The 15831-nt window shown below is 53.0% G+C and overlaps 1 protein-coding gene across 1 annotated transcript; it reads left to right on the top strand.

The window, feature by feature from the left end:
* The first annotated feature begins 800 nt into the window (after positions 1–800).
* Positions 801–6711, top strand: LOC146343239 (serine protease 55-like). The gene is made up of 4 exons (XM_084807006.1): positions 801–1107; positions 3732–3985; positions 5273–5412; positions 6269–6711. The coding sequence occupies exons 1-4, from the start codon at positions 851–853 to the stop codon at positions 6617–6619; spliced, it is 1002 nt and encodes a 333-aa protein (XP_084663132.1). The 5' UTR covers positions 801–850; the 3' UTR covers positions 6620–6711.
* The last annotated feature ends 9120 nt before the right edge of the window (positions 6712–15831 follow it).

Raw genomic sequence — 15831 nt, 5'->3', positions numbered from 1 at the left:
CCCGCCCAAAGTGCCGGCCTCCCCACAGGCAGCTGCTTGGCCTCTTTCAGGGACTAAGCGCAGTTTGGGGCACAGGCACACGTCTCCCTGGGACACCCCCATTTCGCAGCCCCGGGGTGTTGGCGGCGAGGGGCCAGGGTGAGGTGGAGGGAAGAGGTTGGGGCGGTCAGTGGCCCTCACGTCAACTCCAGTCATTATCCGCTTTGCAGATGGGGAAACAGGCTGGGAGAGGGTGACTTGCCCTCAGCCCACCCAGGAGGGCCGATGGCAAAGCAGGAATCTGAGCTCTAGTCTCCCATCTTTCCCAGGGACCCCAGCCCAAGAACCCAATGCCTTGGGAGATGAGAGGGCCACAAAGGGAGCCATCCTGGCCCTCTCTGAAGCCAAGGGGCTTCAGGGGCTGAAGCCGAGGAGGAGGAGGGACAAGGGCTCTGCATCTGTGACATCATCAGCTGGCAATCTGTGATGTCACAGGGCACAGCCTGAGGCCCCTCCCACACTCAGATGGGATGCCCTGGCTTCTGGGTGCAACTCATGGGCCACCTGGCACTCCTAGGCCTCCTGCTCCTGCAGGGGGTGGTCACTCGGGCACCAGGTATTGGTCAGAGGGAGGAGTGCCGCCAGGGGGTGAAGACCTATGTGGGGTGCTGCCTTCTGCCTTGGACCAGGGCAGGCTCACATATCCCACCCACCCACCAGCAGCCTTCCAAGAACCCCCTCTCTTTGGCTGTTCCATTCACTGTGATGTCACAGGAGAGCTATGACATCATCCTTCTTGTGAGGTCACATCACTGGGGGAGGGGAGAAGTGTGGGAGTGGTCAGAGAAGTCAGTGGGGGGATTCCAGTGTGATGCTGCAGTGGGAGTCTCCGAACGGTGCCTCTGCTTCTGCCTCCTCCTCCTCTTCAGGCTGCGGCTACCGGCCAGAGTTTGATGGGCCCCACGCCTCCCCTGTGGCTGGCTCTCGCATCGTGGGGGGCTCAAAGGCACTCCCTGGAAAATGGCCGTGGCTGGTCAGCGTGCAAACCAGCACATACCACTTCTGCGGGGGATCCATTGTGCACCCCTGGTGGGTGCTCTCGGCAGCCCACTGTTTCACTGACGGAAGGTAATTGGCCGGGGCCAAAAGAGCATCTGGTGGGGGGGAGGGTCTGGCAGAGCCCCACACCCATGCTGCAGCTGGCTGCTGGGACCCTCTCAGCTGGGTGTCCCCTGTTGCAGAGAGTGCAACGCTCCCTGGGCCAGGCTGCCTGCGATGGCTGAACTGGTGGGCCAGGCCTGGCCAAAAGTGCGCGGCTGGGGTGCGGGGACCACGCTCAGCAGGAGGGGGGGCTTCCATGGCTGGCAGAGCTCCTTGCCTTTCCCACAATGGGCTGTGGGGGGGCTGCATCCGTGATGCACCGGTGGGGGGAGGGGGCAGAGGAGCCGATGGCAGACTCTAGCTTTTCTTGGGGAAGGTTTTGCATGGCTTCCTCTATGCAGGGACTTTGTGTATTTCCCCCTGTGTCTACTCATGTGCTCAGCCCCAGGGAGGATGGGCATCTGGATCTGTTCTTTGCCTCCAGCTCTGCTCACTGGAGGTGCCTCTTGTTGCCTCTGGAGAGGGAGACTCCATTCCTGGCCATACTGGCTCATACCAGTCTGTGTGTGCACGTGCGCGCGCATGACTTTTAATTAATTAAATTTATATGCCACACAACAAAACCATAAAATACAACATGACAAAATGCAATATAAAACTTTAAAGCTTTAGTATAAAATACCTAAATTTTATACTAAATTTATATTATTAGGTATAAATTTATAAACTAAGTATAAACTAGGTATAAATTTATACCTAGCAATACAATACCTAGCAGCAATGCAAATATTTAAAATACTGTAAGAGATTTAAAACAGCAGAAACCACAAAACTAAAATGCCTGGGAAAACAAGGTCTTCACCTGACGCCAGAAAGAGTATAATGCGGGCGCCAGACGAGTCCCCTGCAGAGCTCATGCCATAGCAGAACGGGCCCTCTTCTCGGTAGCCCCCCGTCTCACTTCCTTTGGCAGGGGCTCCCGAGAAATCCAGGCAAGCAGGTATGGGAGGAGGCGACCCTTCAGATAACCTGGCCCCAAGCCGTTCAGGGCTCTGAATGTTAAAACTAGCACTTTGAACTGGGCCTGGACATGGATTGGCAGTCAGTGCAGATGGAAACGTACTGGCATATGATCAGTCCTGTTAGTCACCTCACTGCCCCATTTTGGACCAGCTGGACTTCTGGGACTCTTCCAAGGCAGCCCCACTACATAACACATTGCCGTAATCCAGACAAGTGCTCACCAGAGCTGGATCCCTGTTGCTAGGCCGTCTCTGTCCAGGACATGGCTGGTATATCAGCCTCAGCTGATCAAAGGTGCTCCATGCCACTGAGTCCACCTGCACCTCCAACGGCAGTGCTGGACCCCAGAGCGCCCCAAGCGACGGCCCTTTGCGGGGGGCAGCCTCCTCCAGAAAAGGCTGGCCACCACTCAGCCAGGCAGGCGAATCGCCCACCAGCAAGGGTGACCAAGCCTCGGCTTATTGGCCGCCATCCAGTCCTTGACGACACGCAGGCCCCGGTTCAGAACTGCCACTGCCTCACCTGGGCTTGATGGAAAGGAGATCGAGCTGGGTGTCATCCGCATCGCGATGGCACCTCAGCCCACAGCTCCGGATGACCTCCCTGGTGGTTTCATGCAGATGCTGGACAGCATGGGGATAGAATGGAACCACTTTAATTTAACAAAGCAGTTTGCAACTTTAAAACATCAAGCAGGAGCTAGAACCAAATTATGCTGAAAGTTGAGCAAGCCAGCAGCATCCTTCAATGCATCCTCCAAGGACTGATGAGGCGGAGCTGAGGTTTTCACCTGTTTCTGGGAGGCAGCCAGGATTGCGGCTGAGTGCACCTGTCATTGGATTGCACCCTACTCTGTTGGGGCAGCTACCAAGAAGGCCCTGCTCCTACAAGATAGAATTCTGAGCTGAGGTTCTCTGGCAGATCTCAAAGTGTGTGGTGGGGGAGAGGGGGGCTGAAACATAGTCATCTGTCTCTAATCTTCCCCCGCCTCAAAAGCTGGGCTGCAATGTTTAGCCTATTTCAAGTCACTAGAGGAAAGAGGCTTGTGACAAACATAATCTCTCCTAAGGCAAGTACTGCAGCTGGCAGTTCCCTCCAAGTGGGGTGCTCCATTCTCTGCCTCCACCCTGCCATGTCCTGGTTTCCTTTTCCAATGGATTCTCAATGTTCTGAGCACTCTCACTCTTCACTGGGAATGAAGTGGGGAGGGGAGTTGTCCCCTTAGGTTTTGTTTTGTTTTTGCTTTTTGTGCTTCTGCAACCTCTGAGCATACTGATACTGTCCTCTCATTTCTCAGGGGCCCTGCCTTGGCTCCAGTCTTATCAGCACCCACCACCTGAGTTTGCTACTGGAGGGAGTGATTAATCGATTTAAAAAATTTTGATCAGCTGAAAAGGTGCCCTTGATTAACACAACAGCAGATTTTTAGAAGACGTGATTCTATTATTTTTAATGCATGTACATAAAAACTGCCAGATGACCAGAGGGGCCATCTTAGAAGAGCCCCCCACTTCTCTCAGCCTGCAGCAACGCACACATGCATCATCAAAACATGCAGCCCTGTTCTGTTCTTGAGCACCAAGTTTTTCCACATCACCACCTTTGCTCCCTCTACCCACCCCACTCAGGAACAACATCAAGATTGCAGCCGGGAGCAACTTCCTGGGACGGAACAACGTGACGCGCTGGGTGCGAAAGATCCACGTGCACCCCCAGTACAATGCCAAGACCTACGACAACGACATTGCACTGCTGCTGCTGCAGAAGCCCATCCCCTACAGCTGGTACCACAGCCCTCTCTGCCTGCCCGACCGCACCATTGTCCCCGACGAGAACATGTGGGAGAGCTGCTTTGTCGCGGGCTGGGGGCTCACGCAGCCTGGTGAGCCTGGCGGGTGCCACTCCCGGGCCCCCTGCCCCTGGCAGAATCCCATGAGCAAGGGGCTTGTGAGGACCCCCTCTGCTGCCCCCAGCCCACACAAGCCGCCAGCTGGGTTGCCGGCCGGGATGCTGCAGCTGGGCCCTGCTGTGGACTGACTGCCAATCCCAGCCACCTTTTGAAAGGGCCACGCAGGGAGACGTCAGGGCCTGGGCATTCCATCAAAAAGGCCAGGATCTGGGGACCCAGCATAGACCCATGGAACAGCCCTGGGCAGTGCTCACTCTCTCTCTCTGTCTCTCAGTTCTCCATCTGTAAAATGGGAGTATTTGAGGCTGGCCTCTTAGCGTTGTTGCCAAGGCCAGACTTGGACCTTGGCTTCATAGCAGAGGGGGGCACCTGTGCAGGACTTCCCTGCAGGATGCTGATATTTCAGGAGGCGTTGCTGCCCCAAGGTGTGATGGCCACAGTCCTACATGGGTTTGAAGTGGGAAGCACAGAGGCCTCAGTGTAGGGATTGGCCACAATGGCAAAATAGAAGCCCACTGTTCAGTGGCAGCCTATCCCTGAACACCCCAAGCTAAGGGGCCACCTCAGGAGAGAGCCATCCCCCTCACGTCGTGCTAGTGGACGTCCCATTAGGGTGTCTGGATGGCCCCTGTGGGAAACAGGATGTGGGACCACATGGTGCCCTGTGGTCTGATCCTGTAAGGCTCTTTGTAGGTTCCCAGCAAGGCCCACCCCAAGGCTTGGCTGTGAAGAGAGGCCAGTTTTTACCATTCTTGGGTGGTTATAACATATGAAGAAGTTTGATTCTAGCCCCTGTGCCCCAAATTGAGATAATGGCCTTTTTCTCCCTCTATACATGTTAAGTCACTTACCAGTGCCAGGATGTTTGTGTCCCCATCAACACTGCTTTGTGCGTGGTCATTGTAACAATTTTGCATATATTTAAGCTTTAATGCAGTTGCCATTGCCTGTCGTTTCTGCATTTCGTTTCCCTCTAACCTGTGCTTACAAGCCCACCCCTCACAACTATGTCTGTACATCTGTCGTGCATCTCAGTGGCCTCCAGCCTACAGACACTTGTGCCCTGGCGAACGCCTGCGCTTTTCCGGTGCCACAAGGCGCCTGTCCTAGCTGCAGTGGACTTGCTCGGCAGCAGCTGCCCCTCTGGATGCTCCAGCAGGCCATGCTGACCTCACCCTGGACAAGCAGGCTGCCCAATGTGCAGGCACGAGCTCTGGCCCTGAAGCAGCCTGCGTGTGGTATTCCTCCCCTCTCCATTAGGGACAAGTCGGGGCTCCTACGCGTTGCTGGATGTTCAGGTGGGAATAGTGGACTGGATGCTTTGCTTGAAGTGGCTGTACTCCATCACCAAGAACATGGTGTGTGCTGGATATGAGCAAGGGGGCCGAGACGCCTGCCAGGTAGGAGTCCGCCACCCCAGCCTCCCCCCCAGCCTCCTCCCTCCCTCCCCTGTTCTACCTTCAACCTTCCTTTAGCCTTCTACTAACTGTGCTAGGTGCCGTGCAGAACTTCAAAGTCCCTGCTCCAAAGGGAGTACAGTTGGCTGTGGATGGATGAGACAGAGGAGATGTGGGGAGGAGTGAGGGAGGGCCCAGGGGGGCAGTGGAGATGCCAGCACAGTGCGGAGGAGATGGGATACGGGGGAGGGAGGAAGCTGCTCAGGAAGGGAGAAGCAGGCCCTAAGAGAAGCGGGGGGGGGGGCAGGGAGACCCATTTGAGAGTGGGAGGATGGGGGGGGGCAGGCAATGAGAACTGAAAGCAGGTTGGTTTGGGCTGGCGGAGGAATGCAGAGGGAGAGCCATTTGGGCATGTGCAAAGGGGGACATTTGGCCAAGGATGGGGCCCATCCCCAGGGAGGGAGGGCGCCCCAAGGAGCACTGGCACAGAGCACGCGGGGGAGTCGCGCCGGGCCCCGGGAAGCGGCTGGGCGGCGCCCTGGCCCCTCCCCGCTCGCGTTCCGCAGCGACGGCCGGAGGCAAAGCGGCGTCAGCCCCTCCGCTCTGGCGCCCGGCCCGGCCCACACGCCGCGGAGCCTGAGCCCCGCCCCTCCTGACGTTTTCGCGGCTGGCCGGCCGGCCGCCGCCTCCCCCCCCTTCCTGCCTGACACAAAGCTGGAGGCGGCGGCCACGTCCCAGCGCCTCCGGGGGCCGGGGAGCCCCGCAAGCAGGAGCTGGCGCCTCCCTGCCCCCGCGCGCAGCGGGCGGCCCACAGCGCCCCGCCCACGCTCACCCCCTTCTCCTTCTCCCCTCGATCCAGGGGGACAGTGGCGGACCCCTCATGTGCCGCCCCCCCGGCGGAGGCGCCCCCCGGCGCTGGTTCCAGGTCGGGGTGGTGAGCTGGGGCCGGAGCTGCGCGGAGCGGCGGAGCCCCGGGGTCTACACGCGGGTGGCCAGCTACCACTCCTGGCTGGAGCAGACGGCGGCCCGCGACGGGCGGCCCTTCCGGGTGCCGCAGAGCCCGGCCAGCCACGCCGCGCCGCACGCGGAGCAGCAGGAGGCGGACTTGTTTCTCGGCGTCGGGAGCGGCGTCGGCAGCCGGCGGGGCGCGCCCAGCCTGCCCGGGGCGCTGCGGGCCGCGAGCCTGGCCCTGGCCTGGGCGCTGCCCTGATGGGTCCCGCGGCCGGCGCCTCCGCGACAGACACAGCGGGCCGGACGGCCGGGCCGCCCTGGGCCTGGGGCGGAAGCGCCGAGCTTTGCGGACTGGCGGGGTTTGGCTGGGGCGAAATAAATATTCTCGCAGAAGCGGGGCTGTCTTCGCTGGGAGGGGAGGGGGCGCGGCGCCGGGGGCGGGGCGGGGCGGGGCGGGTGCCCCGGGATCCCGCAGAGGGAGCGGGAAGGCCCGGCGCGAGAGGGAGGGGGCGGGCGGGCGGGCGCGGCAGAGCCGCCCTCCCCCCGCCGCCTGGGACGCTGCTGCCCCCGGGCTGAGCAGCGCATCCCCCTGCCGGGCGGGAGCGCGAGCTGCCCGGGCCCTCTGCGCCCTGCCCCGCGCCGGGGGCGGGGCTGGCTACTCGGAAGCGAGAAGGCGGCGCTCGGAGGCGCGCGCGCGGCTGTGCGCAAGGCCCAGGCTGAGCCCTGATGCCGCAAAAGGGGCTGCGCAGCCGCCCCGCTGGATGTCCCAAGTGTGCGCGGCTGTGGCGAGGGGGCGGGGGAGAGGCCGGGGAGCACTGGCGGAGCGGCCCGGGGCACGCCCAGGCGCCCCCCACCGCTGAGCTGCGGCAGCCGCTCGCGCCCCGAGGGGAGCTCAGGGACGGCCTGGCGCTCCAGGTAGAGCCTCTGCCTGCGTGCAGAACGCCTCCCTCCCCCGGCCCGCCGCCGCAGGTGACACGGTGCCAGGAGGAGGCAGGGACGGAGGGGCTTGGCCGCCAGAGCGGACCATGCTGGGAGAGGGGATCGACAGGCGCACCGGGTGCTGGCAGGGAGACATGCCACAGGCAGGGCAGGGGTGGGGCCGGGCTGCCCCCGTGGCCGGCGCAGGGCCCCAGAGCAGGTGCGCCACCCCGTCTGGACTCTGGGGAGAAGACCTCTCCGCCCAACCCGCTGTGAGAGATGCACGTGCAAAGGGATACCAGCGTACAGGTGGATGGATACGGCACCTTCTCTGTGTGCCTGGTGGCACCTCACCCAGAAGAAGAGGACAGGCCCCTGCCCCAAGGCCCGCGCCTCAAAGGCCGCTTCCCCGGGGAGTTGCTCCCGAGCGCCATGCAGCAAAGGGCCCCACGCAGCAGTCCCACGTTTTTCTCCTTAACGGGTTTTCGGTGGCAAGAGAAACGACGGAGCAAGCATTGGGAGGGTCACGAGTGGAAGGCGCCTGGCGCAAGACCCCCCCCAAAATTCCGCGAAGGAGGCCAGGCGGTGGTGCCTCATCTGGAAGCACCCTAAGCACAGTCTTTGGAAGAAGCAGGGGAGGGGGAGTCCCCCAAAAGGATCTCTAAGAGTTTTTCCCTGGATAAAGGCCAAGTGTCAAAACATGTTGGGAATTCAGCTGGTGCAGCTGTTTCTTTTTGGGCTTTGGGCCTCTTTCTGGGCCTTTTCTGGATGGACCGGCTGGCCCATTCGTAGGCAAAGCCGTGCCCCAGGATTTGGAGTGTGCGCATCCACGGGCCTTTCCCTGTGTCAAGCTTGGTTTTTGAGGGGTACCTGATAAGTAAACTCCCCGCTGTTGCAGAACCCAGAGTCAGAGAGACCACGGAGTGAAGGAAAAAGAGATTCTTTATTTAACACGCGGGCTTAAGGCTGGAATCGTTTCCAAAGAGCCAGAAGCCCCGAAATACATCAGCACATTGTTTTTATAGACATTGTGACACATATGAAACGGCTCCTCCTCCCCCTCCCGCATGGGGTTGCAGTCCTCAACATTTCTTTTCCCAGCACCATTGTTTATAATACAAGAACTGGGTTATAGGGTAGCCATGATAAGGAGAGAACAGCAGAGAACAAGATATACAATTGTATGACCTTTGACAAGATAAGGAATTCCTGTGTCTCGTCAGCTTACAACAATATATTCAAGGGAGAAAGAGCTCAGCAAGAACATGAAGCATGAGACTGCATGAGGCTACTTAGTCTGACCCCTGATATGGCTGCTACATTCCCCCCTTAAATGCATAATTTCATTACAATTATAGCATTTCTGATAACTATACAAAGCTTTTTGTGACATACATATTACTTAGCCTCTTGTTGGGCTATTAGAGCGTAGAGGGCAGCAGTTTTATTAGCTGAGACATAAAACAGATTGGTTAAACAGCTCATAAGACAAGGAACGCAGAGACATAACAGAACTTTTATGAACAACACTGGTAGAATTAGGATGAACAATGCTTTAAACCAGCTAAGATCTGGAAGCCAAGGGGTTAACTAATTGAGCTAATTGTTTTGTCTTATTGTTTTGTTAGCTACTATATTGTGCAGCTTGTTGATCTGTTCATCTACAGCATTGCCATTATCAGTTGAGTTAAAACAACAGAGCTTTTGGTGTGTCTCACAACTTAAATGATGAAGAAGGAAGAGGTAATCTATACCAGCTCTATTTTCTAGAACTGCACCTCTTAGATCACGCAACTCTTTATTTAACAATGACAATGCTCGTGAGGTGGCATTTATGCTTTTGGCTAAGCTGCAAGCTAACCGGTTGATCTTTAGACTATTAGCCAAGGCTAAACTTGGAACCTCAACCAGTGACATTGCTAAGGCCATTTTTTTTTGAGTCAGAATATAACTGCACATGACTATTACAATTTTTAGTTAGTTGGAGTGCTCGAGGCTTCCGTCGACGGATTTTCTTGGGCCACAGGGGAAGAATTGGCACCAGTTCAATTGGCGGCTGAGGCAACATGGGTGGTTATTAGACAAGTTGGCAGGAATGAATGACCAAGTGCGGGAACTATATGTCTAAAACTATTCATGAGGCAAAAGTATGTGGGCATCATTAAAAGATATGTTTTGAATTTTATTACAGTGGAAGGGGGCCAGGGATAGCTTTATATTTTCTGGAAAAAATGTTGACAATTAAGCATTCGTGCACACATAGCATTTGTTTCAGCAATGATGGGGGTGCGTAGAGTGAACTCTGTAGGGGGTAGGATTTTTGCAACCACGCCCCAATTAGCATTTTGGGAATAAGTTAAACTTACACCATAAACTCTTAACATGGTATCTTTTTGAATTTTTTCAGGATGTCTACAGACAGGTATTAGGCAAGAGCTAATAAGCCTGTTTGCAGGTATATCTCTTGGCAAACAAAAATGTTTTACTCTCCTGATGTTAGCCAGGTGAAGCCAGTAATTATCAGCAAATCACTGGGACAAACTTCTTCCAGGGGAAGACCCCCCTTTTTGCACCTTATTAAGGAGACACAATGCAACACTACTAACACTACAACACGCATGTTTGATCTTCTTTGGGATCTGACCGTATGCTGGGCAGCTATTCACCTGGCAAGCTGCAGCAGGGTCTAGTCCCCTTCTTCAATTCTCCAGTTGCAGGTCTGACCGTACGCAGGGGGACAGTTTCCCTGTGTGTCCACAGTAAGGTCTAGCCTGAGTCTTCTTACTGCTTTTTCAGAATGATTTTTAAAGGATTTTCAGGATTTCTGTTTACAGTCTACTCTCCCCCTCTCGCTCTCTTGACTCATGTCCAATGTATCCAGGGTTTAACTCCAGCTGCTTTCATAGCTGCGGGGGTGGAAAGTATGACAGTTCTCAGTCCTCTCCATCTGGGAGTCAAAGGGATATTTTTCCCTCTTTAACTCATACTTTAACTCTTGGTTGGAAAGGATGAACTTCTGTGATGGGAATTGGGGGCTTATTTTCTAAGACAAAGCGACGCTGGGCTTGAAGAACTTTGCTCAGTGTTTGGACTTCTTGTTTAAGGCTCACGTTTGCTTGCTTTTGATGCCGCTCCAGTGTCAATCATGAAGTCAATGTCACGGCCCCTCACAGTCAATGTCACGGCCCTTCTCAAGCTGTCTCCCTCTTGGCCCTTCTCAAGCTGTCTCCCTCTTCGCCCATTCTGGCCCCTTTGGTTTTCTCCTTTGTGTATTTGATTTATTTTATTTGGTCATTCATGCCACTAATGTCCATCTTGTCCACACTGGGCACACTGGTTCTTTTTTAAGAATCTTCTGCCTCTGCCGGGTCTTTTTTTTCTTCTTTCGTCCACTTCTTCTTGGGCCTCTGGGTTGAGGGAGGGGGGTATACTGGCGATAGGCATCTGAAAGACGCTCCAAGTACGCTCTGGGGCCTCGGGGGCACCTTGCAGCACTTTAGACACTTTGGTCATATTGACTTCTTCATACCTGCTTTCATGGCTTTTAACAGCAGGGTTTGATACTGGGTGAGGCGCTCTAGCCCCACTTGTGTTTTGGGATTCCAGAGGGGGGGTTTACTTACAAGGAGACTTTATTGGGTAACTTACAGCACACAGGCATACCTAAAGGTTGGATCAGACAGCTTCTCTGAACCACGAGCTATTGGGCTAAATGGGTTTTATACCATACATCTTACCCATGAGGCAGCACAACACTAGCAAGCATTTTTAGCATAGGCTAGAAGTGTTTGGTTCTCAGGCACAGCTTTCTGTAAACAAACTTCGCATCCCAGGCAAAGTGCTTGATAACACTTTTATTTATTAGTATGGGAAGAGAAATCTCTCTCTCTTTCTTTTGCTTTCTTTTTCTTGCTGATCTGCCTGTATTGCAGATCATGTTTCAAACTTTTTACATAAAACTTTCTGCTCCATGCACCAGCCTTGTCTCTTCATTTGTCTTTTTCAAGTTAAACTCACTTACTTAAACCTTTCTACCCTACACTAGTCCCAATGACGCACATTTGGGATAGGCTCTTCTCCTTCTAGTTACATTTTCTTCATCTTAAAGAACTATTACATTATTGTGGCTACTTTACCCCAGGTAATAAGCTCCAGGCACAATCAGCTGCTTTTAATTTACCCTGGGGGCAACTATGGCCACGCTTCTTTTTTTACAAATGTTTTTTTTTCTTCGCCTCTTGCCTTTTCTTCTTTTTTTCCTCCCTTCTCTATCTGTCTTCTACTTTCTCTATTCCTTTTTTTTTACTTGCTTCTGTCTTTCTTGTCATCTATTGGGAACCACACTTAGTATTATTTGGAGTTGCAACTAACACTAATCTGCAAATATCACATATATTTTATGATATCTAAGAAATCATAAAATATACACAACAAACTTTTTCTGCAATTTAACACAATGAATGGAAAACACTTTTTGCATGGTAAGGCATGATGGAGCAGATCCAGCAATCATACTGCTCTTCTGGCTGAAAGCTCAGGGCTCATCAAAATCAAGGGACGGGCATACCCACACACGCAAAGAGTTCTAGGTCACCATTTTTGCCTCGGCAACTCTATGCTGCATGAGTTCTGGCAGAAGGAAATTAAAAGTTATAGATCAAACTCAGCCTGCTGTACACTGAGCTGACTACAAACACAGACACACGGTCTACAGTGATGAGAGTTCAAGTTTATCCAAAGCTTCACAGCACTGTCCATGGCAAGTCTTTGACAATTTAAAATTTTAGTTCATGTGCAGAGTGTCTCTAAAAAGCCCAGACAATGATGGAGGCAAACAGAGAAGGCTCTGGGCAATGAAGATGCGATGTTTCCAGCAAAGGCTCTCCACTTCTGCATCAGTTTAAAAAGGGAAAGTGTGGCCCTACACCCCTCCTGACAGACAAGGGCCTTTAACTTTTTCACAAGGCCTCTGTCTAAACAGAGCGGCACAGCTCAGCTCTCTAGCCGTGACGCTTTAACATGGGCAACTCTTCTGTAAATTTTATTTTACTTCTGTCAGGTTCTCTCACAGACATTTTAAAAACTTACTCTTTTTTTTTCTCTTCTAACCTGGTACACGAAAGCACTGAAACACTGAGTGCCGAAACTCAGGACGCTGGGGGGTGATGGGCATCGCCTTATACTTCAGGTAGCCATTAATCTTCCGGGAGGCGGTGGGGTGATTTGCAGGACTTCAAAGGCAAGCTTCTCAGTTTGTTTGTATTTGTAAATCCCAAGCTCAAAACAGGACACGATGAGGTACAGGGCAGCCAAATTCTTGCTTTGGCACGGGCAACAAATAACTCGGGTCAGCTTTCTTCGCTGGGGTCTCAAACAGGAAAACAGTCTTAAAGTTGTAACATTACTGACAGCGTCAGCCAGCCAGCTACACAGATCTCATTGTTTTTTAAGACAGTTGCTCCAGTATCTTCTTCTCAATCAGGTTGGGTCTCCCAGCTTACACAGTTTATTGCAGCTTTCAGGAGCATGGTAGTAGCGTGATTTTGGCTTGGCCAGGAACATGCTGTCTGGTTTCTCGGTCTCTTCAGCACACACACTCAGGCAGTGTAACACTGGACACTCAAATCGGTGAGATTTCTTCATTGCAGGGAATCCCACGGCAAAAGCTTAATGGTTACGCTCTTTAGAAATCATATAGCTGATGGTCAGTAGCTACAGGCTCTATGCAATTCTAACACAGTTCAAAGCTAAACACGGTTACCTTGACAGAGATCTTCAACGTGGTCTCTCCGCTTCATTCTGCTTTGGGCCAGTCTTATGGCACACTTTCCACTCGAAGAGGGGTCTAGCCTGTGCTCTGGGGGCTGATTCTTCACCTTTATTTTCTATTTTGCCTTCATCTTCTGGGTCTTCATTTTCAGTTTCCATTTCTTAGAGATTTCATCTCAATTAGGCGAGGTGATGATGTTGCACAACTCAGAACGTTGTGGGCAATTTTCCTGCCCCCCCTCTCGGCGCGCTAGGCTAACAGCTACTTCTTCGGCCTCACACTCTCACGCTCCCACGCTTTGTTAAAAGCCAGACTGTCCTGCAACATTTTTCTAATTAACAGCCTCAGATCTTTTTTTCCTCTCAGCTCGACCTTGAGCTTTTTGCTGTTTTCTCTCTCTATTCTGAATCTTTTTAAAAAAACCTTTTTCCTTCTTTGTTTGACATACATCTCAAGGGGGTGCAAGGTTTGCTTCCCCCACCACCCATAGCCTCCCTCCTAAATTGAAGACAGACACAATTAGGGAATGGGAATTGGTCAGTGAGTAAGGGGTCTCACTGGCCGACACAAGAGGATTTTTCACACCACGCACTTTGCTACTGGCCTGGGCACCCGGACGGTCAACGGTATGCGTCAGAAACCGCAGTAGCCACTCACACAATCATCAATCTCTCCACTACATCCATATGTCCCTGCCACCCACTTTTCCCACTTTTTTTACCAGAGCGGAAAGCGGCTTCCCCAGCTTCCTCAGCTACCTACTGAGTACTGGCGTCCACTCGGGGGTGTGATCAGGCCCCCCTTCTACCCGCAAGGAGTAGGTTCTTTTGTATACGTATACCACCAACACTGACCTTCTTCATGAGGCGGGGCCCTCTTTTTTTCTGCCCAGTGGCCTTTCTCCCTAAAGGCGGGGCCCTCTTTTTCCCATATACTTTGCCTTTCCCAAAAGAGGGTCTATGACCCCCCTGGCAAAGGCGAAGTACAGGCTGAAGGGGCAGGATTGCAGCTTGAGATCGACAGGCATATGGTCAAGGAACACCTCATTACTTTGAATGAGTTCAAATCTCCAGGGCCAGATGAACTGCATCCTAGAGTCATAAAGGAACTGGCAGAAGAACTCTCAGAACCGCTGTCTATTCTCTTTGGGAAATCATGGAGGACGGGGGAAGTGCCAGATGACTGGAGGAGGGCTAACGTCCCTATCTTCAAAAAGGGTAAAAAGGAGGAACCTGGGAACTACAGACCAGTCAGTCTGACATCAATCCCTGGGAAAATTCTGGAGCAGATCATAAAGCAATCCATCTGGAAGCACCTTGACATCAATGCCGTGATTACTCGAAGCCAACATGGATTTGTCAAAAACAAGTCCTGCCAGACAAATCTGATCTCATTTTTTGATCAAGTCACCTCCCTTGTAGACCGTGGGAATGCTGTAGACATCATATACCTCGACTTCAGCAAAGCTTTCGACAAAGTGCCCCATGATCTCCTGATGAGCAAACTTGCTCGAAGTGGGCTAGATGAAACAACGATCATGTGGATCCACAGTTGGCTACAGAATCGGACTCAAAGAGTGCTTATCAATGGGACCTTCTCAAGCTGGGGAGAGGTAACGAGTGGGGTACCGCAGGGCTCAGTCCTGGGCCCAGTGCTCTTCAACATTTTTATTAATGACTTGGAGGAGGAGGTGCAGGGAATGCTGATCAAATTTGCAGATGACACAAAATTGGGAGGGATAGCTAATACTTTGGAAGACAGAAACAAAATTCAAAGTGATCTGGATAGACTGGAGTGCTGGGCAGAAAACAACAGAATGGCATTTAATAGGGACAAATGCCAAGTTCTGCACCTAGGAAAAAGAAACCAAATGCACAGTGACAAGATGGGGGATACGTGGCTCAACCACACTACGAGCGAGAAGGATCTTGGAATTGTCGTCGATCACAAGCTGAATATGAGCCAACAATGTGATGTGGCTGCAAAAAAGGCAAATGCTATTTTGGGCTGCATTAATAGAAGCATCGCTTCCAAATCCCGGGAAGTACTAGTTCCCCTCTACTCAGCACTGGTTAGGCCTCATCTGGAGTACTGTGTCCAGTTCTGGGCACCACACTTTAAGAAGGATGCAGACAAGCTGGAGAGGGTTCAAAGGAGGGCAACAAAGATGATCAGGGGACTGGAAACAAAGCCCTATGAAGAGAGACTGAAAGAACTGGGCATGTTTAGCCTTGAGAAGAGAAGACTGAGGGGAGATATGATAGCACTCTTCAAGTACTTGAAAGGTTGTCACAGAGAAGAAGGCCAGGATCTCTTCTTGATCATCCCAGAGTGCAGGACACGGAATAATGGGCTCAAGTTACAGGAAGCCAGATTCCGGCTGAACATCAGGAAAAACTTCCTGAGTGTCAGAGCAATACGGCAATGGAACCAATTACCTGGGGAGGTGGTGGGCTCTCCCACACTGGAGGCCTTTAAGACGAGGCTGGACAGCCATTTGTCAGGGATGCTCTGACTTGGATTCCTGCATTGAGCAGGGGGTTGGACTCGATGGCCTTGTAGGCCCCTTCCAACCCTACTATTCTATGATTCTATGATTCTCCTGAAGGCTTCCAATGTGGGTTTCAACTCAATTGCAGCTGCGATACAGGCAGGGCTCAAGTTCCTTCCTCCGCTTCCCAAGGTTCTCTTGCTGCTCACTACTGTTTGGTCGATCCCGGTGCAGGCTTTCTCCCATTCACTCGACAAAAAGGTCGGTGGCGCCAAGAAAGGGAGGCATGCGC

The sequence above is a fragment of the Heloderma suspectum genome, chromosome 6 (genome assembly GCF_057233095.1).
Source record: "Heloderma suspectum isolate Gila_16-S chromosome 6, 16-S_ref, whole genome shotgun sequence".
In the NCBI taxonomy this organism is placed as follows: Eukaryota; Metazoa; Chordata; class Lepidosauria; order Squamata; family Helodermatidae; genus Heloderma; species Heloderma suspectum.
The sequence above is the reverse complement of the archived record's forward strand: the minus strand, read 5'-3'. Positions and strand labels throughout refer to the sequence as shown.

Excerpts from the sequence above, each read along its gene's own strand:
- LOC146343239 (XM_084807006.1), top strand. The coding sequence starts at position 851 with ATGCTGCAGTGGGAGTCTCCGAACGGTGCCTCTGCTTCTGCCTCCTCC. Across the intron at positions 1,108-3,731 it reads CACTGTTTCACTGACGGAAG|GAACAACATCAAGATTGCAG; the intron begins GTAATTGGCCGG and ends CACCCCACTCAG. Across the intron at positions 5,413-6,268 it reads GGGGCCGAGACGCCTGCCAG|GGGGACAGTGGCGGACCCCT; the intron begins GTAGGAGTCCGC and ends CCCTCGATCCAG.